At 45.2% G+C, this 23,800-nt stretch overlaps 1 protein-coding gene across 1 annotated transcript; it reads left to right on the plus strand.

The window, feature by feature from the left end:
• Positions 1-5,814: 5,814 nt before the first annotated feature.
• Positions 5,815-23,800, plus strand: LETM2 (leucine zipper and EF-hand containing transmembrane protein 2). Its single transcript, XM_060085975.1, is given in 12 exon segments — positions 5,815-5,861; positions 7,740-8,193; positions 8,795-8,938; positions 13,697-13,777; positions 14,279-14,362; positions 15,006-15,206; positions 16,574-16,693; positions 19,679-19,712; positions 19,715-19,791; positions 22,264-22,356; positions 22,710-22,807; positions 23,429-23,800. Coding segments are annotated over 12 exon segments (1,485 nt in total). The 3' UTR covers positions 23,481-23,800.

Genomic DNA, 23,800 nt, shown 5'->3' on the forward strand with positions numbered 1-23,800 from the left:
CCCGCTCCCGCCGCCACAGGCACCGCCACCGCCACAGCCGCCGCCGCCGCCGCCGCCGCCGCGCACAAAGCCCCCCCAACCCCGACTCTCGGGACGCCGCCGCCGCCAAATCCTCAGCCGCTCATTGGCCGCTGGCCGCAGCGCCTGCCGGGAAATGCAGTCCGGGGCTCCGGGCGCAGTGGGCTAAAGGAGGAAGAGGCCAGTCGGCGGGCGGAAAGGAGGGACTGGGGGAGAGCCCGAATCGCCAGCGCCCGGCGGGGTCTCGACTAGAAGTGAGACCGCAGGCGATAAAGGCAGAGAGACAGAAAGGCACGACGCGGAGGAGAGTGAAAAACAAAACAAAACTAGAAGGCAGGATAGAGATTGGGCCTGGGAGGCGAAAGTGTGCTCGTGCGTGTTCTTTGATGCTTCTAACAGCACATGTCAATCACCAGATGGGACTCCTCGGGGTGACACTGCGATGCCCTCCCTAGACCTTAGAAATCCCCTACAAACGGGCGCTCGGTTAAGATGAGCGGGAAAGAGGACAGCGATTTCTGTGCCACCCTGGTTGTCTCCCGCCCGACAGCTGTCACAGAGGAGCTCCCTGTCCCACCGGGCTCTGCGTGTGGCAGCGATTTCACACCGGAGCCTTGGGGGACAGTCTCGGATGGCAGGCTCCTCGGACGCCTCCCTGACAGGCCCCGGGCCCCACACGCCTGCTTCCTTCTCGCCCCGCGGGCCCGGGGGCTTGTGGGTAACGGGGGGAAGGAAGGCAGAGCCGCCCGCACCCCAACCCAGAGGGACCGGCGGGCTCCCCGCCCGTCACGTGCCGGGCCCTGCACTGCTCGCGGCCAGACCTGCGCTTTGAGGGATGAGGGCGTTTGTCCCAGACTGAGCTCACGTACGCAAGAATGAGAGGAAGAAGCGGGAGTCAAGATTCTCTGTAACCCTATATCCCTCCCCATCCTAGGAAATTTATGTGAAACAATAGAAGGTACCAGGTGCGTGACACAGTAAACTCGTCTTGCAGGAGTGGGCCGATTTGGTGATATTTCCTGGGGCCTGGTGATAATGACTTAGAACGTCGTAGCACAGACATGAAAGTACAAAGGAAACACAGGCGGCGACCAGATGAAGAAACCAATACTCCGTTCTGAGAATAATAAGGTCATATCACCACTAGACCTTAGACTCTCCAACGACGTTACGGTGCTGGATCTATTTGGTACTGTTACATGCAATCCCTGCTACCTTTATCTTTAAATACCACTTAAACAGGAAATTAAAAGATTCCTACAGACCAATTAATTTCATGATTTCTAATTTTGCATTCGTTTAAAAAAAAAACTACAACCCTGTTAATAATGCTAAGGATGATATTCAGAATTAAGCATTCCCATTACTGTTAATCATTAACTATTTCTAAATCTATGCTTGTGTGGTTCCTATGCTTGTGGTACCAAAAATTAAAGGAATCAGTAAAAGCACATTTTTGTTTTAAATGTCTTCGCCAAAGGGGGCCATACCACCTGAGCTTATTTCAAATGTTTGATTCTATCTCCTGGAAAGAGAGGTTAAATGGGTCTTTTTTTTTTTTTCCTTTCCTATGATCCTTTCTATCTTCATCCTTCTTTCCCACCTTCCTGTATTGACAAGAGTTTAAAATTAAACTTATGTGAAGTAAATGAATAGTCTCTTCCTGCATAACATACACATTGTTAATAATGTTAGATTTGGAGCCGTACTTAGGGAAACGGTCATTAAAATAATAATTTACATTTTTAGCGTCTAACATCTTATGAGGTTCAGAGCATGTTTTCTATTCTTCATAGAAAGTGAGCAAACAGTTCATTAAGAAAGCAATCTGGGACTTTCCTGTTGGTGCGGTGGTTAAGAATCTGCCCGCCAATGCAGGGGACACAGGTTTGAGCCCTGGCCAGGGAAGATCCCACATGCCACGGAGCAACTAAGCCCATGCGCCACAACTACTGAGCCTGCACTCTAGAGCCCGTGAGCCACAACTACTGAAGCCTGCGTGCCTAGAGCCCATGCTCTGCAACAAGAGAAGCCACCGCAGTGAGAAGCCCGTACATCGCAACGAAGAGTAGCCCCTGCTCGTCACAACTAGAGAAAGCCTGCGCGCAGAAACAAGACCCAAAGCAGCCAAAAATAAATTTAAGAAAAGAAAATTTAATTTTTTTTCTAAAAAGAAAGCAATCTAACACAATTCTCAGGGCCAAGTCTAGGGAGAAAAAAACATTTTTGTTTGTCTTCTGAAGATTATATTAAGAAACTCATTACATGATAAATCACTTATCCTGAAAGTCAAAAAAATCACCAGGCCTGATAAGAGAACGCAGACATTGTTTTGAACCAATGGATTTCAATAAGAAAGATCCTTAAACCTTTCCTTTTTAAAATGGGATTGCTGACATATGGCCATGGTAGAAAATCTAGCTCATCTTTCAAATACTGGGCTTGGAATCGTTCATCTGGTTTATGAATACTTAATGATTTTCACTGTGCCTGGTTGTAAATGAATACAATGCATGAATAAGAATATTTCCCGGCATAAAATGTCTCCCAGGGAACTGAGAAGAATATTTTTGCATCTTTTATGATCTTTTCCAGAAAAGTACATGAACAAGATAGTGCAGTGATTAATTTATGAAACTAATGTGAAAATTATACCTACCTAGCCTTTTAGAATTCAAAATTTACCATCGGGAATTTTCAGGGAAGGAAAGGTAAAGAGACTTTATAAAGCTTTGTAGATTTTGTTAACTCTCGTAAACATAGAACGTGAAGTGAAGCCTTTCGGTCTAAAGTTGGGTATCAGACACGCACAAAGGGCCCTCTAGTGGCCAAACTGAAAAGTTTTGCCTATGTAACATAGGGGATCCATTTGGTTATTAGCTGAAAAATGCTTTGTAGATTAAAAGCAGTCTACATTTTTTAAAAAAATGAAATTTTATACCCGCCATCTTTTATTCTTACAAATGTGAGCCCAGATGAGTAAGGCCTGTGGTCAGTCACATGTTAAGAGAAGTATTCTCCGTGTGAAAGCGATTCCTTCCTGTCATGTTAAAGTAGAGCCACCAAAATTTTGTTTTCTTTCTAGAGCCAGATAAAATGGATGGATAGAGATAACTGGGGATAGAGTACATTTTTAGATCTTTCACTCTCCCAAGATGGCTCAGTTCCCCATCCTCGGAACTGAAGTGCCCACAAACCTGCAGTGCCAATGTCATTGCACAGCTACTATAGTATACATTTTAAATGTTATTTGAGAAACACAAACTACTGAACATAACCAATATCTGTTAAGGGAACATTTATAAAGCAATTTTATTTAGTGGAATTCAGATTTCCATATGAAGATTTCATAGCATTCCAGTTTTTGGCCCTGGATATAGGAGAGGGGATGTTTTCCTCACCATTCCCGCCCTTTCTGCCACTCCCTCCCCTCACTGCTTTCCCCGCCCGCAGTTGCGGAGTTGGAAGGTGGGGGAAATATATCAAAGTGATGTAATTGGTGACTCCCAGATAGTCACCATGGCGACTATCAGGCATATTACGCGACTGGTAGGGTAAGAGCTTCTTTAATCCAGCTTCAAGGAAGGGTTTTTTTTTGGGGGGGGGTGAATCCACAGCCTACAGAGTGTGAACAGGCAGAAAAACGTCAGGATTGAGCCCCCCAGCATAGACACTCCTTAAACTAAACCCAGTAGAGAAATCATTTCGCCAGTGAGAACCAGACCTTGCCGCCCCCTGGGCTGCCATCGCGAGGGACGCCTTAGCGCCCCAGAATCTGAGAGCTCATTGGTGGGTGGTGTCGTCACTCAGAGTGACGTAATGGCTGAGGAAAGAGGTGGAGCCATAGAGACTTGGCTTCTGGCCCTTCTAGCTGGGGGAGCTGTGGGAGGAGGGGAATTGGGAAGGCGCTGGAGGACTGAGGCCGCAGTTCCGGTGAGCCTGCCGTAGGAAGTAGGGGTGGGCGGGCCAAGTCCTCAGGCTGTTACTTGGTGGACCGCGCCTGCCTGTTTTCCTCCGGAGCCCGCTCCCTCCGCATCCTGCTCCTCCCAACAGCGCCCAGATTTCCAGACAGGAGAGGCCCCACCCCGCGCTCTCCTCAGCCCCTGACCTCGGCCCCCCGCCCGCACCCCAACTTTGGGGCTCAGCCTCCATCCCCCCTCTTTCCATGCTTGGCTTCCTCATTTCTTTTCCGTACCCTGTGTCCCGATTCTTCTCGCCTTCCTTCCATAAACTTGGATCGCCAAGGCTCTTGGTCCCCGTGCCTGCAACACGCCCGCTCCAAAAAAAACCCAAAGACCCCGCCCCCCGCCCCGGGACCCCAGCACAGCAAACACAGTCCAGCAACACACAACGCGCACAAAAGTCACCGGCTGGGGAGGCCAAGAGCGCGTTTTGCCCCCGTGACGTCGAGAATCTAAAGCAAAGGTAACCAGGGGAGCCTGGGGCCCGGGCGAGCGGGCGTGGCGGCGCATAAGCGCAGGCGGGGCTCGCCGCCTGGCTCCGCCCCGCCCCGGTCACGGCCGGGCACTCCTGGGAAGTGGTTGCCCACAGTCCAGGCGGCGAGTGCCCGTGGCCCGAGAGCAGATGAACTGCCCGATCGGGTCTGGCCTTCCTCCAGCAGGGGACCACCCGCCCTTGGTCTGGGTGCAGATGTTCCGAAGTATCATTTGAATTCTTGCTCAAAATGTTAGGTCTGTGGTTGAGGTTTCCATACCGGAGGGATTGCTACTCCTTTCCCAGCTTCAGGAAAGCAGAGTTGACACTGCGAGATAATAAGGCTCTTGATGCCGTTGGCTGAAGAGCGCCGTAGGATGCAGAAAAATTTTGGTAAAGCTTATTTAAAGTTTTAAAGCTCAGTTTGGGCTCTTTGGAGGATCACTAGCATAGGAAACCCGTTTACCTCCACTTGAATTATTAGTAGGTGCCATGCATATTTTCATTGCTGAGTGAGTACTTTCAATCTTTAAAGCTGCTGCCAAAAGCTGTTGGCAGCAGCTTTTCCAAGTATGGAAAAAAGCTAATTGAAAACAAATCCAGAATATTTACTGTCTACCTGTAATTTTAGGCTACAAATAAGTTTGTCTTGATTTCTTAACTACTTGGCAACCGTTCAAGTAAATTACTCAGTACTGTTGACCAGAAATCAAAATGTCTTTAAAGACCATATCACCATCATGACCATCATGGTATTCGAGATCATTTCTACTTGTTGGGGTCTCAAATAACCATTCTCAAATCCAGGGCTAAGAAAATATTATTCGTGATTGTTGGAAATGCACTTGAAGGAAATTTTACACCTTGAATAGAATATGCAAAATTTCTACCCTTGCAATAGTTAAAAACACTTAAATCCTGATATCTGTATAATTGATTTTTTTCTTTTTCCTGTGGCTGCATTGGGTCTTCCTTGCTGCCTGGTGGCTTTCTATGGTTGCCGCGAGCCGGGGCTACTCTTTGTTGCAGTGTGCGGGCTTCTCATTGCAGTGGCTTCTCTTGTTGCGGAGCATGGGCTCTAGGCGCGCGGGCTTCAGTAGATGTGGCACGCGGGCTCAGTAGTTGTGGTGCACGGTCTTAGCTGTTCTGCGGCATGTGGGATCTTCCCGGACCAGGGCTCGAACCCGTATCCCCTGCATCGGCAGGCGGACTCTTAACCACTGCGCCACCAGGGAGGCCCGGCAGGCGGATTCTTAACCACTGCACCACCAGGGAAGCCCTGATGTGTCTTTAAAGTACTGAATTGTTTACTTACTCCTTCTGTCTAGGTCCCTATGTTGACTTGTTGAGACAAACACAAATATGGCCTTCTACAGTTATAAAACAGTCTTAGCTATTGCCCGAGCAAGGCAAGCCTTGGAATTCCACCCCCCAATATTTATATAAACTTTATTCTTCTAGTTGGAAAAGATACATGTAAAAGGATAGGCTTAGTACACAGTTAAAGCTTTGTTGGTTTTAATTTTGTTGGTTTTTAGGAAGCTGACATTTTAATGTATTTAAACTTACCCCAGATTTTCTATATGCTTTAGAACTCAGGCTGAGTAATTTTGTAGAAGTGTGGGAACAGGTAAGATACAAGATGTAATGGCACCTCTGTAATGAGGCCCTTAGATGTAAAAAGGAGTAAAACGGCTGGTAAACAAGCCAATCCTAGGGCATATACCTGCCCCAGTAAGGTCTGTTATCACTTATTTGTTCCAAAGAATATTCACTGAGAACTTACTGTGTGCCAGATATGTTGTACATTTTCCCTTTTGGCCATTCAAAAAGTGCTATACTTGGCATGCTTCAAAAATAGTCTGAAAGAATGGAAAAAGCCATCTCTTTGCCCAAAGAAGTCTCTTTGCCAGAAGTTGTCTTTGCCTAGATGGGTCTTATTTATTTATTTATTTATTTATTATTTTTAACGGTACGCGGGCCTCTCACTGTTGCGGCTTCTCCCGTTGCGGAGCACAGGCTCCGGACGCGCAGGCTCAGCAGTCACGGCTCACAGGACCAGCCGCTCCGCGGCACGCGGGATCCTCCCTGACCGGGGCACGAACCCGTATCCCCTGCATCGGCAGGCGGACTCTTAACCACTGCGCCACCAGGGAAGCCCTGATGTGTCTTTAAAGTACTGAATTGGGTCTTATTTTTACTTTCAAACAATCTGATGTGTCAGTTTAGCTGAAGATTGTGAGTTGTCACGAAACTAGATTGTAGAGATCCCTGGCTGGGGAGCCCAATTCCTTTTTGTTTTGAATTTTATTTTTTTTTATACAGCAGGTTCTTATTAGTTATCAATTTTATACATATTAGTGTATATATGTCAATCCCAATCTCCCAATTCATCCCACCACCACCACCACCATCCCCCGCCACTTTCCCCCCTTGGTGTCCACACGTTTGTTCTCTACATCTGTGTCTCTATTTCTGCCCCGCAAACCGGTTCATCTGTATGCGGAGCCCAATTCTACCTCTTATTCCTAACATTCTTTAGGAATCTTAGGTAAAGGGCATTTCAGTAGTAAGTCCCTCTCATTTGAAGGAGTCCCTGGGCACTGCATAGACAAAGCAGTATTGTGTGATTGGTTTATCCCCACAGGGACCATGAAATGTCTCGTTCAACCAATATTCCTATCATCAGTAGAGTAGCTAAAGACACAGATGTTCCACCCGTTTTATGATAATAGAGACAAAACTTTCAAACATAACCCGGGGTAAAAGAATGTTTGCTTTTTAAATCAATAGTCACAGCGTTTCTAACTCATAATACGGCAATTATTCTTAGGAATTAACTTATTAATATTTCTCTTAGAGTATATCATTCACCCATAAAGCATACTGTCCTTCGACTGGGCTAAACAGTTATATTTCATTCATTCACGAACATAATCTACTTTTTTTTTTTTTTTTTTTTTTTGCTGTACGCGGGCCTCTCACTGCTGTGGCCTCTCCCGTTGCGGAGCACAGGCTCCGGACGCACAGGCTCCGCGGCCATGGCTCGCGGGCCCAGCCGCTCCGCGGCATGTGGGATCTTCCGGGATCGGGGCACAAACCCGTGTCCCCTGCATCGGCAGGCGGACTCTCAACCACTGCGCCACCAGGGAAGCCCACATAATCTACTTTTAACATGTGGGCTTAAAACGATGGTTCTATCTTTACCAGATAAAATATCTATTTCTTTCATTTTTGGTCGTGTAATAGTATGTGCTCCACTCAGAGGATGTTGCTCTTTTTTCCAGATTCCCTAGCCACTGTGTCCATCCCACCAGCTCTTATCACTCCCCATCATTTGCATTTCTTCACTTACCAGATTCCCATTTAAATAAAACATATATGAAGAACTGTGACAGCAAGAAGTACTCCTATCCTACTCAGACAGGCCATAAAGTACTTCACTTAAGGACTAGAGTAATACAAAAGCTGCACACATCTGCTTGCTGGCTGCAGGAGGTCCCGGGTAAACCTCAGCTGGAGCAAACCGCGAAGAAGCTACAGGTGCCAAGCCCTCAGCCAACAGAAGAAATTGGAGTGAAGATTAAGGAAGAAGAGTGATCTTATAGGCAAATAATTATGGATGAACTTAAATATTATCACAGTGGATTCTATTTGCTTTGGATTGACACCAAAGTGGCTGCCAGAATGGTTTGGAGGCTGTTGCACGGACAGGTGCTGCCCAGACGAGAGAGATGAAGGGTAGGGCAAGAGTCATATTTGCGAAAGAAAATAGAAAGTTAAAATGAAGTATTTGGAACCAACTTTTAAGTTCAAGTTCATCTTAAAAATCCCAGAGTAGGAATAGTAACTCATGGTGAGAACCAGAATTTCTTACGTGTCTGCAACTGACTTGCTGTACAACTTTAGGCAGGGTTCTTAAAATTTGTGTATATTTGTCCATGGAATGGTTATAATTGTTTTCTAATTTCTCCAAAGTGTTGAGAGGCTTCAAGTTTGATCTGTGCATCTGGAGTAGACACTGCTGTTAATATATTAAGTATGTGCATTTGAAAAAGCAATTTTAACAGATACCATGTTATTAAAGTACAGACCCCTAACTTAGATGAAAGCTCAGAGGCACCAATAACATGTTTTGATTGTCATAGGTTTCATTGAAGATATCCCATAAATATACTTCAGAGCTATGGTACAGAGGAAGATCCGGCCTTTCCATTTTATAAACAGCTGCAGAAAATGGGTCTTGGGTTGTTTAACACTCTAAGAACCAAGGCAGGCTTTTGTTTTTGTTTTTGGCGTGTCCTAAAATAATGACTATTTGCATATGCATTTGATTCTTTAGCTGTTGAGAACGTGTGCTGATTTATTCCGCCTGGTTCCGTTTATGGTGTTCATCACTGTCCCCTTCATGGAATTCTTATCGCCAGCGTTTCTGAAACTCTTCCCAGAGATGTTGCCATCAACATTTGAAAGTGAATCCAAAAAGGTACGTAGGATTTTAAACTTTTTAAAAAAATTAATAGATTTTGTTTTTTAGAGCAGTTTTTAGTTTTACAGAAAAATTGAGCAGAAAGTACAGAGGGTCCCCAGATACCTCCCTCCCCCTGTTATTTCCCCCATTATTAGCATCTTGCATTCGTGTGGTACACTTGGTACAATCGAAGGACCAATATCTATACATCAGTATTAATTAAATCTCATATTTTACATTAGGGTCCACTCTTTGTGTTGTAGAGTTCGATGGGTTTTGAAAAAAAAAATAATGTCGGGCCTCCCTGGTGGCGCAGTGGTTAAGAGTCCGCCTGCCGATGCAGGGGATACGGGTTCGTGCCCCGGTCTGGGAGGATCCCATATGCCGCGGAGCGGCTGGGCCCGTGAGCCATGGCCACTGGGCCTGCGCATCCGGAGCCTGTGCTCCGCAACGGGAGAGGCCACAACAGTGAGAGGCCCGCATACAGCAAAAAAAAAAAGAAAAAAAAAAAAAATAATGTCATGTATCCGCTCTCACAGTCTCATACAGAATAGTTTCCCTGCCCTAAAAATCCCCTGTGCTCCACCTTTTAGTCCCTCTTCCCTCTTCCCCTAACCCGGGGCAATCACTAATCTTTTTACTCTATAGTTCTGCTTTTTCCAAAATGTCATGTGGTTGGAATCATACAGTGTGTAACTTTCTCAGACTGCCTCTTTCACTTAGAAGGTGCATTTAAAGTTCCTCCATGTCTTTTCCTGGCTCATTTCTTTGTAGCACTGCATAATATTCCATTGTACGGATGTACCACCATTTATCCATTCATCTATTTGAAAGACATCTTAGTTGCTTCCAGTTTTTGGCAATTATCAATAAAGCTGTTGTAAATACTCATGTGCAGGTTTTCGTGTGGACACAGGCTTTCAATTCATCTGGGTAAATACCTAGGAAAGCAAATTGTTGGATTGTATGGTAAGGCTATGTTTAGTTTCAAGAGAAACAAACTGTCTTCTAAAGTAGCTGTACCATTTTGCATTCCCACCAGCAAGCAATGAAAGTTCCTGTGGCTTCATCAGCATTTAGTGCTGTTGGTGCTTTGACTATTAGCTATTCTAATTGGTGTGTAGTGGTATCTCACTGTTATTTTAATTTGCAATTCTCTAATAATACATGACATTGAGCATCCTTTCACATGCTTATTTGCCATCTGTGTATCTTCTTTGGGGAGGTGTCTGTCCAAATCTTTTGCCCACTTTTTAATCGGGATGTTTTCTTTTTGTTGAGTTTTAAGGGTTCTTAGTATATTTTGGGTACAAGTTCTTTATCAGATATGTGTTTTGCACATATTTTCTCCCAGTCTTAATTGTGTCTTTTTCAGAGCAAATCTTTTTAATTTTAATGAAGTACAACTTATCAATTTTTTTCTTTCTTGGATCATGCTTTTGGTGTTGTATCTAAAAACTCACTGCCAAACCCAAGGTCACCTATATTTTCTCCTGTGTTTTCTTCTAGGAGTTTTATAGTTTTGAGTTAATTTTGGTGACAGGTGTAACATGAGTGTCAAGATCTTTTTTTTTTTTTTTTTGGCCTGTGGATATCCAGTTTTTCTAGCATCACTTGCTGAAAAAAACTATCCCTTCTCCACTCAATTTTAACTTTTTACCATTAAAAAATAAACAAAAATCACCTGTTACTGCAGGGACTAGTTGAACAGTAGGCATGATTTATTCAGCCAAACAGACCATTTAGTACTTGTGAGTAGTCCCTGGGAAGAGGGTGTCCTTCTTTGATGGTCACTGTGAAGGTGAAGGGCTGGACAACCGAGGCAGCCCCTGCATCCTCTCCATCTGTGCCACTCTCCCAGACAGACGGACGAAGGCGTGGACACAACACTAGCAGAGGACAAAGAGGGCAACTTTTAAAGCAGACCAGGAAATGTTTCACGGAAGAGGTGACCGTGGACCTGAGACTTCAAGAGTAGTAGAATTTTACCACACTGTTTGAAAGGCACTCTGGATAGAAGGAATAGCACTTAAGATGGCTTAACAGTGTAAAAGAGTATGCCAATCGGAGACCACTGACTGATTCTTTGTGGTTGGAGCAGGGAGTACAAGGGGATGGATGGGAGAAAATGAGACAAACGGGATGTGTTGGGGTCAGGTTGGAAAGCATCTACCACCCTAAGGAATTTAGACTTTGACAGTGGTGAGTAATGGAAGGTGTATGTAAGCAGGGGGTGAGAAAAACAGTAATCTCTATTTTACATCAATCTAAATAATCTAATCAACCATGATTAGAGCTGTATTTTAGAAAAACAAGTTGCTGGCAGGAGGGATTAAAGAGGGCAGAGCCAAGTGAGGAAAATCAGCTGGAATGTTTTTGCAGCAGCACAAGAGAGAGATGAAAAAGCCGGAATTATGAAAGTTGCATCAGGAGTAAAAACTTGAAGATAGATTTGACGGACTTCCCTGGTGGTCTAGTGGGTAAGACTCAGCTCTCCCAATGCAGGGGGCCTGAGTTCTATCCCTGGTCAGGGAACTAGGTCCCACATGCATGCTGCAACGAAGATCCCGAGTGCTGCAGCGAAGACCAGGCGCAGCCAAAGGAAATAAATAAATTAATATAATATAATAATAATAATAATAAATAAAATAAAATTTCTTTAAAAAAATAGGGCTTCCCTGGTGGCGCACTGGTTGAGAGTCCGCCTGCCGAAGCAGGGGACACGGGTTCATGCCCTGGTCCGGGAAGATCCCACATGCCGCGGAGCGGCTGGGCCCATGAGCTATGGCCGCTGGGCCTGCGCATCCGGAGCCTGTGCTCCGCAACGGGAGAGGCCACAGCAGTGGGAGGCCCACATACCGCAAAAAAAAAAAAAAAAAAAAAAAAAGAAGATAGGGCTTCCCTGGTGGCGCAGTGGTTGAGAGTCCGCCTGCCGATGCAGGGGATATGGGTTCGTGCCCTGGTCCGGGAAGATCGCACATGCCGCGGAGCAGCTGGGCCCGTGAGCCATGGCCGCTGAGCCTGCGCATCCGGAGCCTGTGCTCCACAACGGGAGAGGCCACAACAGTGAGAGGCCCGCGTACCACAAAAAAAAAAAAAAAAAAAAGATAGATTTGAGACAGATTTAAGGGGTAGAATCAAATTGCAATATTTAACTGCCTGGCAGTGGTTTAGTTTATTTACATTTAAAGTAAACAGGATCTAGAATTAATACCATAGGATTCCAAGGAAGGCATTAGTGAATGCAGGAAGATGGGGGGAATGAAGAAGTGATTTATCTAAATATTCCTCTTTCCTCAGCACTACTCATTCCCCAGACATATGTATATACACATCATGGCCACAGTTTTAGAAAATACTGTCTTCTTTGCTTTGTTCCATGAACAGAAGGGGAGCACGAGAGGGAGCGTGAGTGTGCTAGCTTTCCACTCACACCAGGTCACAGGATCATGCGCTTCTCTTTCATGGTACTTATCTCATATGCTTTCACATTAATTTGTGGAATTACTGGATTATCATTAGTCAGAAATGGTTGTCTCTCCCATTAGACTACAAGTTCTATGAAGGAAGGGATTCTTATTTGTTTTTGCTCATTTTATCCCAGCACCTAGCACACAGTGGATGCTCAATAAATAAATGGATGGATGGATACAGATGAATGAAGTGGATGGCTAAATGGGTTTTAATGATGGTATTGCCACTGTGTAATTTTGGGGGGCTGATTCTTTTAAGATCCTTCTTAAAAAATCAATGATTGCTGTGATTGGCTGGTTATTAGAATCTCGTGGGCAACTTAAGGGGGAAATGTATATATATATATATATGTGTGTGTGTATATATATATACTACACACACACACACACACACACACACACACACACACACACACACACACACACACACACACACACACATTCCTGTTCCTCTCTACCCACCCTGATCATGGTTATTTTGAAAATACTACCACACTGCATCTGTGATAATGAATGAGGATTTAGAAATACTGGTCAACACAGTGTCTTAAGAGTATACATTCTCTTTTATATAGTGCTTTGTTCATATCTGTTATAGCACTTCACTCATTGTCTTATAACTGATTCTTTCTGTTTTCTTCTTAACCCGTAAGCTACTTTAGCTTAGAGTTAATTTCCTAGTTTTCTTTAGTTTGTGGCCCAAGCAAAATCTGGGGCCACTCACACTAGGGGTTGACTTGACCAACGGCCTAGATGGCTTGCACCAGGTTAAGAGACAGTATGTATCTATTCTAAATAGTGACAAAAGCTTCCATTGAGGGGACATTTTGGATCTATCAAATATTTATGATCATTGTATCAATGAAAAATAAAAGGTAAGATTAAGGAAACAAGCTGCAAATCAAGGCTACTTTTTTTGGGGGGGCGCGTACGCGGGCCTCTCACTGTTGTGGCCTCTCCCGTTACAGAGCACAGGCTCCGGACGCACAGGCTCAGTGGCCATGGCTCACGGGCCCAGCTGCTCCGCGGCATGTGGGATCTTCCCAGACCGGGGCACGAACCCGTGTCCCCTGCATCGGCAGATGGACTCTCAAACCCTGCGCCACCAGGGAAGCCAAGGCTACTTTTTAATTTGCTCTGGTTATCACAAAGCGCCTTCAGTTAGGTCTGAAAATAATATTCATACGTGAAATAGGGATGACCGACAACAAAGCCACAGTTATTTTTCTCTCATCTTTATCTACCAAGTTGTAATCACGAAGAATTAACTTTGATTAACTTTTCCTCTTCTATTATGAAGGAAGAAAAACAGAAAAAGAAAATGGCTGCAAAGTTGGAACTAGCAAAATTCCTTCAAGAAACGATTGCAGGGGCTTTCCTGGTGGCGCAGTGGTTGAGAATACGCCTGCCAATGCAGGGGACACGGGTTCGAGCCCTGGTCTGGGAAGATCCCACATGCCATGGAGCAACTGGGCCCGTGAGCCACAATTACTGAGCCTGCGCATCTGGAGCCTGTGCTCCGCAACAACGGAGGCCGCGATAGTGAGAGGCCTGCGCACCGCGATGAAGAGTGGCCCCCGCTTGCCACAACTAGAGAAAGCCCTCGCACAGAAACGAAGACCCAACACAGCCATAAATTAAATACATTAAAAAAAAAAAAAGAGGGCCTCCCTGGTGGCGCAGTGGTTGGGATTCCGCCTGCCGATGCAGGGGATACGGGTTCGTGCCCCGGTCTGGGAGGATCCCATATGCCGCGGAGCGGCTGGGCCCGTGAGCCATGGCCGCTGGGCCTGCGCATCCGGAGCCTGTGCTCCGCAACGGGAGAGGCCACAACAGTGAGAGGCCCGCATACCGCAAAAAGAAAAAAAAAAAAAAAAGAAAGAAAGAAACGACTGCAGAAATGGCAAGGAGGAACAGGGTGCAGCTGGGGGATGCCTCCACCCAGTTCTCATCCTACATCAAACAGGTGTCAGTCTTTTATATAAAAGCAGACAACATATCATCATGGAGCTTCCAACTTGTTTATAATCTGTGAATTTGCAAATATCTAAGTTACAGAGATATAATATTGCAAACATTTATGGGAGCTTGCAGAAAAACCTATCTTAAAGCCATCAATGTGTTGAAGATGTTGATAACTTCTTGGAAAGAACAGTAGAATGAGACTCAAAGTTCTGAACTGTTCCTAAGTTTTCAGTTGATTTAGGCTGACTTCCGACAGATTTTTTTTTTTTAACTCCTCTTTGTAACACAGGGCCCACTTCCACTTCCAGACAGAAGACACAATCCATAAATGCTTTGGCGTCTTTCAAATAGTCTACAGGGAAGATTCAGTTAAGTAGGAAGAACTTTTTTTGGTTTGTTTGTTTTTTTGTGTGCGGTATGCGGGCCTCTCACTGTTGTGGCCTCTCCCGTTGTGGAGCACAGGCTCCGGATGCGCAGGCTCAGCGGCCATGGCTCACGGGCCCAGCCGCTCCGCGGCATGTGGGATCTTCCCGGACCGGGGCACGAACCCATGTCCCCTGCATCGGCAGGCGGACTCTCAACCACTGTGCCACCAGGGAAGCCCGGAAGCACGTTTTAATCAGCCCCTTCGTCCCACTACCTAGGTCCAGACAGGCCACAAGCCCAGCACAAAGGAGATAGTTTGCTTTTCCAAACTCTTTGAGGATGAGCTGACCCTGGAGCACCTCGATCGATCTCAGCTGGTGGCCCTTTGCAAACTGCTGGAACTGCAGTCCTTTGGAACCAACAATCTGCTCCGCTTCCAGCTCCTGATGAAGCTGAAGTCTATAAAAGCAGATGATGAAGTAAGAGCTGAACTACAGCTGTAGGGAATTAGCCAGGCCTTGGGGACTGTCTTAGGGTGGCTTTGTGGCAAAGTGCAGTGTCTTCTGTTAGGTCTGCTCAGGGGCTGGTTCCGGCAGAATGAGTGGTTTAAACCAGGGGGTCCCCAAGCCCCGGGCCACGGACCAGAACTGGCCTGTGGCTTGTTAGGAACTGGGGCCGCACAGCAGGAGGTGAGCGGCGGGTGAGAGAGCCAAGCTGCATCTGCCGCCCCCCACCCCCCATCGCTCTCATTATCATCTGAACCATCCTCCTCCTCACCCGGCCACCCCCGTCTCCGTGGACAAGTCGTCTTCCACGAAACCGGTCCCTGGTGCCAAAGAGGTTGGGGACCACTGGTTTAAACAACCACTGACAACTGTCGTATTCTTTAGAAGGCCCTTGTAAGCAGTTAGTAGTTTGGATGTCTTAGCTGGGACTAATCTAAAGCAGTTAGGGCCTGCTGGGAAGGAACAGCAACCCAGTAGATCCCTGAGAACAGTAGATTCCACTGCCAAGGACAGCGCTCGACCCCCTGTACCTCCCCTCTGCTTCTCCCCACGCAGCTGGGTGAGCCCGCCTGGTAAGAAGGGGTGGCAAAGAATAACGCAGGGAGGGAAGGCAGGACCTCAGACATCTTCTGGAAGAAAAGGGCACCATTTGGACTATAGCTACTAATTAGAGTCCTTAAAGAGTGGGAAGAATGTTTCTTGAATCTGAATCAGCTGCTTTAAAAGCATTCTGCCTGAGGGAACAGAACTCCCAGAACTGAGAAGGCAGGATCCCAGCGGCTCCATTTAGATGTTTAGTGGTTGCTTTTAGAACTTTGGAATAAACAATGCCGGTCCCAGAAGTACCACAGTTTGGGGTCATACCAAGCAGAAACTGTGTTAAGTTGTTTACTGAGGGAGTTTTGCAGACCGGGGAGTTGGGGCCGTTCCTGGGGTTAGGGGAGGACCACCACCCGGACGTGCAACAAATGGTACATTGACAGCTTTTCAAGTGGAATATTTTTCTATGAGTCTTAAAGCTGCCGCGAAAGGGAAGTGTAGTAGAGCCGTCACAACCAGGCGAAAGGCAACGCAAGGGGGGAAAGAATTACCTTGGGGGCAGGCAGTTGAGGAGTTCTGTCAACTTCTCTGATATTATTAATACCTGTTGGCAGGATTCCCTTCATGTCAACCCGCTGCACCTCCCGAGGTCACCTTGCTTTATTAAGTGCCTGGCCTTTGCAGCAGTCAGCGCGGGGGACAATGTGGGAAAGTGGCAGATTCTGCATTTCCCCTGATTTGTTGGAATTAGGTAAAATTGGAACCAAAGGATCCAATACAGTTCCTTACATTTGTTTCAGGTAACTGCCAAGGAAGGGGCGAGTGCTCTGAGCGTGTCAGAGCTGCAAGCGGCCTGCAGGGCCCGGGGGATGCGGTCACTGGGTCTCACTGAGGAGCAGCTGAAGCAGCAGCTCACAGAGGCAAGTAGCAGCTTTACTGGACCCTCTGCCCCGGAACTCTCTCCCCTGCCATCTGCAGACCTCGTTTTTTGATTTCTGCTTTGCTCTCTTACCTAATTTGCCTTGTTTAGTTGAGCCGTTGGCAGCTGAAGAAGCTGGACTTATTTATTTTTAATTAATTAATTAATTTTTGACTGCGTTGGGTCTTCGTTGTAGTGCACGGGCTTCTCATTGCGGTGGCTTCTCTTGTTGCGGGGCACGGGCTCTAGGCGCGCGGGCTTCAGTACTTGTGGCACTTGTGGGCTCAGTAGTTGCGGCTCGCGGGCTCTAGAGCACAGGCTCAGCAGTTGTGGTGCACGGGCTTAGTTGCTCCGCGGCATGTGGGATCTTCCCGGACCAGGGCTCGAACCCGTGTCCCCTGCATTGGCAGGCGGATTCTTAACCACTGTGCCACCAGCGAAGCCCTGGATTTATTTTTGACAGAGACGCGGTAGGTACCCTATTAAAGAGTTCTCTTTTGCTGCTAACACACCACCACAAATGTAGGGGCTCTAAGCAGCACCCATTACAGGCTCACGGTTCCGCAGGTCAGAAGTGCAGGCTGTTTTCCTTTCTGGAGGCTGTGTGGGAGACTCCACTTCCAAGCTCATTGAGTTTGTTGGCTGAATTTAGTTCCTTGCAGCTGTGGAGTGAGGTCCCTATTTCCTCACTGGCTCCCAACCCCAGGCTACTCTCAGCCCCGGAGGCCCCTCCACCTGCGTGAACTTCTCACATGACGTCTAGCAGCAGATTTAAGGTCTCACGTGATTAGGCAAGACCTACCAGGGTAATCTTCCTATTTTAAGGTCAACTGACTTGGGACTTGAATTATATCTGCAAAATCCCTTCATGGCAGCACCTAGATTAGCATTTAATTGAATAACTGGGAGAAGGTGTGGGTACACGAGGGACTGGAAATCTTGGGACCACCTTCAAATTGTACTTCCTCTGGGTATTATAAGGGCCTGGGCAAAAGCTCTGATAGAAGGCCTGTCATCCGTGTGAATCCATCTGGAGCCACCTTGCCGGTCGCTCAGCTGGGGTTGCTTTCCCAGTTTGTGCCCCAAACCAGGGTCAAGTGTTAGCTTTGTAACAGATTTCCCCTCAGATAACATACTCTCCCTCAAATAACAGATTTTAACTGAGTGTCCATGCTTTACAACAAAGGAGTAACTCCTGTTACAATCCTCATTCCTGTAATTGTACAAAGTGCTATGGAGTGTACACAAATTATCTCAGAATAGGAGGTACTGTTGACTTTGAACCCCGTCAGGTAGCTATTTCCTCTTCCATGTCGGGCCTGCTCTGGTTGGAAGGTGGGCATGTTATCAAGGGGTATTTAAACATCATTTGTTTCCTGAACATAGAGTATTAAGTGACTTCATACTGTCAAATTGCTTTCTTTTTTTTTTTTTTTTTTTTGCGGTACGCGGGCCTCCCACTGTTGCGGCCTCTCCCGTTTTGGAGCACAGGCTCCGGACGCGCAAGCTCCGCTCACGGGCCCAGCCGCTCTGCGGCGGCATATGGGATCCTCCCGGACCGGGGCACAAACCCGTGTCCCCTGCATCGGCAGGCGGACTCCCAACCACTGCGCCACCAGGGAAGCCCCTGAAATTGCTTTCTTAAAAGGATGTATCATCTTACAATACACTTCAAGGGGGTGAGAATACTAATCCAACCATACAATATTCAGCACTCTGTATTGTTATTCCAAAAATCCTATGCTAGGATACGGCTGACATTTCACAGAAAGGAAAAGCTAAAAATGGTAAACCTAGGAAACATCTTAACTTCAGAAAAAGATAAATTAAAACTATGCAATTTGGGAATTCCCTGGTGGTCCAGTGGTTAGGACTCCACACTTTCACTGCTGAGGGCCAGGGTTTAATCCCTAGTCTGGGAACTAAGATCCCACAAGCCACATGGTGCAGCCAAAAACAAACGAACAAACATACAAAAAACTATGAGATTCCACATTCACCTGTTACGTTGGGAAAGGTCAGAGTCTGGTGACACACCGTGTTGGAGAGGATGTGAGGAGAGAGGCACTCACGCATTTCTGGTAAAGTCCTCCATGGAGGTTTGGCAATAGCTTTCAAATTTTAAAAATGCATTTACTTTGCCCTAGAAATCTCACTTCTAGGAATTTATCCTATATTCTTGCACATGTGCAAAATGATTATCTACAAGGTTATCTATTGCAGCACCATTTATGATAGCAAAAGATGGAAAACCGTAGAATAATCAAATTATGGCATTTCTGTACAATGGATTCCTTTACAGATGTTTAAAAAGAAGGCAGCTCTACATCATCTGGTGTGAATCAATTTCCAAGATATTTCAGAAAGCAAAGGACAAAACACTGTGTATACGTCACCCTTGGTGTAAAGATAAACATATAAATATTTTATATGCACAGAATATCTCTGGAATATTGTATCAGGAACTGGTATCGGCGGTTGCTTCCAGAGAGGGAAATAGGGTAGCTAGAGAATAGGGTAGAAGGCAGGCTTATTTTTATTGATTAGATTTTATCTACCTTTTGAATTTTGTCTCGTGCATGTCTTATATCTATGTATATACACATACATATACATACATACATTTAAAGTTTGGCTATTTGGTACTTGAAAACTCACGTCTCATTCTAATGTTAATTTCTTTGGTTATGAATGAGGCTGATGTATTCTTGCACATTATCGAGTTCATACTGAGGAGAAGATACTTAGCTACTTTGATCCACAACTGGGTTGAGAGTTTAACTGAACCTCCCTCTCAGACTCTGAGAGTGAGAGGCTGCAAGGCCCAAGCCCTGGTGCAGAAGCCAGGAGACGTGTCCCTGTTCCTGTTCTGCCCTTAGTACTCAGCGTGCTCCTGGGGGCGGTAAAACCAGGGAAGAGTAGATGACCGTGGGTCCAGCTCTCGCGTCCTGTGATTGTCACATTTCATCCTCCCCCCATTCTCCAGAGGCAGGACCTCCACCTGAAGGAGAATGTCCCTCCTTCCTTCTGCTTCTGTCCCGAACCTTCTATCTGATAGACGTGAAGCCAAAGCCAATTGAGATACCACTCACTGGGGAGGTAAGTCCTGGGTCAATGGGGAATCCGGACCCCATGACTGGGGCCTCTCTGCAAACCTCCATTTCCAGTTACAGTCAGAGTAGGCATTTCTTTTGGCGTATCTTGGAATTTGGCCCAAGTGGCTTTAAAAATCTTTTTTAAAAATTCCTTTAAAAAATGAAAATCACTCAAACCACCTCTAGCTATGTAGCTGTTACTATCTTTAGGAGCCTTATTTGATTTAGGAGTCTTATTAGGAGTCCAGTTTATTCTTTCTCCTTAAGTATCTAGTCTGTTTAGCAGGGTTTTTTGTTTTGTTTTTTCCCACCATTCTTTCTCCTTTGAGACTGAATGGTTCCTGTTCTTTCATGTCTATTTCATTTGTCCAGATTCCTATTAATTTTTTTAAGGTTTTTTTTTTGATGTGGACCATTTTTAAAGTCTTTATTGAATTTGTTACAATATTGTTTCTGTTTTATGTTTTGTTTTTTTGGCTGCGAGGTGTGCGGGATCTTAGCTCCCCGACCAGGGATTGAACCTGCAGCCCCCTTCACTGGAAGGGGGAGTCTTAACCACTGGACCACCAGGGAGGTTCCCAGATTTCTATTACTTTTAAAGCAGTGAATGGCCAATCTAGAATATAAACAATTCTTTTTGTCTTCCTTCAACTCTTTTCCTTAATCTTTTTTTTATTGCCTTGAACTCAGCAGCCTTTTTTTCTCCTGGTGTTTTACTGAAGAACCCAGGACTGGCCCAATCACTAGAGCATCTTGCTCTGGGTCCATCAGAAAGGGCCTCTCACTTCCCTGCTTTGTGGCTTCATGTCTGACTCAGAACATGCATCAATGATAGAAGATGCTGCACTTGTGACTGAGCAGATTGAACTAAGTACTTTGGAGTGAGGACCAATCATTTTAAATCTTAGTTATGGTATTGACCCTTTGGGCAAGCCAACAAAAATGATACAATGTCTAGCATGAAAAATGTACTTCAGTAGTTTTGGACCTGATTCATAAATGTGACTTCTGAAAGGGAAGTGAGATGAGGGTCTTAGAAGAGGTAGGGCCTAATCATATTTCAGTATGCTTTGGATGTGCTCAAGTGATACGTGAATAAAACTAACACTTAAGGATCCTAATCTTCAGTAAAGCTTGTGGAGGACAGCCAAAGAAATAAAAAATAAATAATAATAATGTACTTCAGGAAACACCATCTTACTTTCCCTTTCCATGTTTCCAGAGACTAATCTGGATTTGGGCTTTGTCCAGGATTCTAGGGAGACTAGGAGCAATTCTGGAACATAAACCATGTTCTAATAGGCTGCTGGGTTCTTAACATTTTCTCTGAGACAGACCAGCTATTTGTCATTTTTACTTTTTAAAATTAATTAATTTATTATTATTATTTTTTTTTGCGGTACGTGGGCCTCTCACTGTTGTGGCCTCTCCCGTTGCGGAGCACAGGCTCTGGACACACAGGCTCAGCGGCCATGGCTCACGGGCCCAGCCGCTCCGCGGCATGTGGGATCTTCCCGGACCGGGGCACGAACCCTGCATCGGCAGGCGGACTCTCAACCACTGCGCCACCAGGGAAGCCCCTATTTGTCATTTTTAGACTGCCCTTCAGTAGCAAAGAAATTTTGGAGTAGCAAAATGTCTTAGAGCTAAATTTGAGTTTCAGAATTATTCTAAAGGGGCATAAACTCTTAATCCAGATGTTGCTTTCTGGAATGGTTAATAAAGACCTAAGAATTAAGGACAAGCTCCTAGGCATTTCATTGTTGTTTTTTAAAATCCATGCTTCTAAACTTCTATTCTCCATATATACAAAATGAAAACAAGTAGCATACTAGGTTCAGTAGAGAACTGAGAGACATCAAACTGAATATACTATAGTTTTGGATATATGTAGCCCTTTTCCCTCCAAAGTACATGAAGAAATTACTTACTTCCAAAGAGCAGTGATATACTTTTCAAATCTAATAAATGTAATTGTTGAAGACAGATTAGCTAGCTCTTCTAAAATACCACTCCCTCCCTCCATTTTCCTGGTGTTGCAGGGGCATCTGTTAGGCAGCACCTACCATTTGAATAAGTCAGACAAGTTTATCACTTATTATTAGACACCAAAAATGATAGATGTCACTTTCGACTAAGTTATATCAATGCTATTAGAAACTGATGGGTAAATGAGAAATGGCAACTTTTTTTTTTTTTTTTTTGAGAGTGAGAACAGGATCAGAATTGGCAAATCAATAGCTTGTTAATAACAGGATTTTAAGTATCAGAATCTAATTAGGGTGCTCAAAACTCAAAAGATAAATGGTACTTAAGTTACTATTTCAGGGACATGTACTTCATATGTTACTCATAAAGGAAGTCAGGGATTTAGTGGAAAGCAAATTGTGCTGGAAAGTACTGACTACCGTAGAAGTGCTTCTGAGTTCCAGGAAGAACAGAAGGCTTAGCTTATATAAAACATTTCTCTCCCTAGGCTCCCAAGATGGATATTCCCGTGGGATCACCCACTTCCTCTGAATCTAAAGAGAATATGGCGGGTTTATTACTTCAAGTGAAGGGAACTAAGGTTAGACAATTACTTTCCATTTGCTTAAGTGAAAATAACAAGAAGTTAAGTTCTCTATTTTTCACCGCCTAACAAGAAGTTAAGTTCTCTATTTTTCACCGCCTGAATGAAACAATTTCAATACAGTGGTGTTCTTTAATACGGATTTTTTTTTTTTTTGGTACTGCTTGATCTGTTTCTAAGAAAGTTCAACATCTGGCTATATGTATTTAGGTTCCAGATTTTGCCTGTTGAGTCCAGTGCCAGATGTGAAGTAGCTGTTTCAAGCCCTGGTAGCCATGGCAGGGTGACTGTAGATCCAATATACCTTTTGCTGTAAGTCAGTAACCCAACTCTCAGCTCTGCTGTTTAAGGATGAAGAACTGATACAGCTGCCGCCAGCTACCTCATCACTCACACCATCAAAGCCTATTTCATTACGTAAAGGATCCATACTTCTGCTAAAGAAGCTGTAAGTTTCTAAAAAAAGAAAACCCTTTCCCTCTAGTTACTTTTAAGGGCAGTGAGAATCTAGAATTATAACTGTTGCAAAACACCGCACCCTGTCTCCCCGTCTTCCAAACAGGAAGCTGGAGGCTGAACTTTAGTCATCTTTATAACCACTATATTTTTTTAAAAACTCCATGACCCAAAAGTGAAAGAAAAAAAAAATCAACAAATGCAATCGTGGATCAGACCTAAACATGTTAAGTCTAGAAGCTAATTACAATATAGGCAGATTCTTATTTTCTGTTGCGCCAGATGGAAATAGTTCCCATATGTTGTGTATTTCGCACAGGCTTCAGATGTCAGGAAATACTAGCAGGAAAGCAATTTAAATCTTAGGAGAAGTGCATGTAAATAAGAAATTACTTATCTATCCACTTTCCCCATTTGGGGGCGAGGGCAGAAAGCCTGCTGCAGTGAACAGTAGGGGGTCACGGGAGAGTTGAGTTGTGGAGTGGCTTTGCTGACTCCTGAGGACCAAGGAGAGAACCAATGAACTCCCAGATGTTTAGGCCTTGTTTGCATGTCTCCTTTCTCACTGTGACCGGTCCCTGAAATCCTTATGTTTTGTACCCCGACACTCCAGGCAGAATCACAAGATAACCCAGAACAGCAAGACTAGTTCGAATGGAACATAAGGACTCATGGGTGATGGAGCGCCCTCTCTCTGGCTTCCTGCCCTCAGCAATGGCATCCGTAAAGGACATCCCAGCCAAGAGACTACCTATGTCTGGTTTCAGATATAAGATCAGACATTTAGTCCTTGGGGCAGTCTTTTGAGGCCTTGTAACCATTCAGATGATGTCAGCAGCAAGACCAAGTTCAGACCATTTGGAAAACTATAATTGCAAAGTCCATTTTCCCTGTAGCAATAGGTCATCCTACTGGACCTTGTGTAAGGCCCACTAGCCATGTTGTTTTCGAACAGCTTCGTGTCCTTTAAGGGAGGAATTTTTTT

This window comes from Mesoplodon densirostris, chromosome 20 (assembly GCF_025265405.1).
Source record: "Mesoplodon densirostris isolate mMesDen1 chromosome 20, mMesDen1 primary haplotype, whole genome shotgun sequence".
Classification (NCBI taxonomy): Eukaryota; Metazoa; Chordata; class Mammalia; order Artiodactyla; family Ziphiidae; genus Mesoplodon; species Mesoplodon densirostris.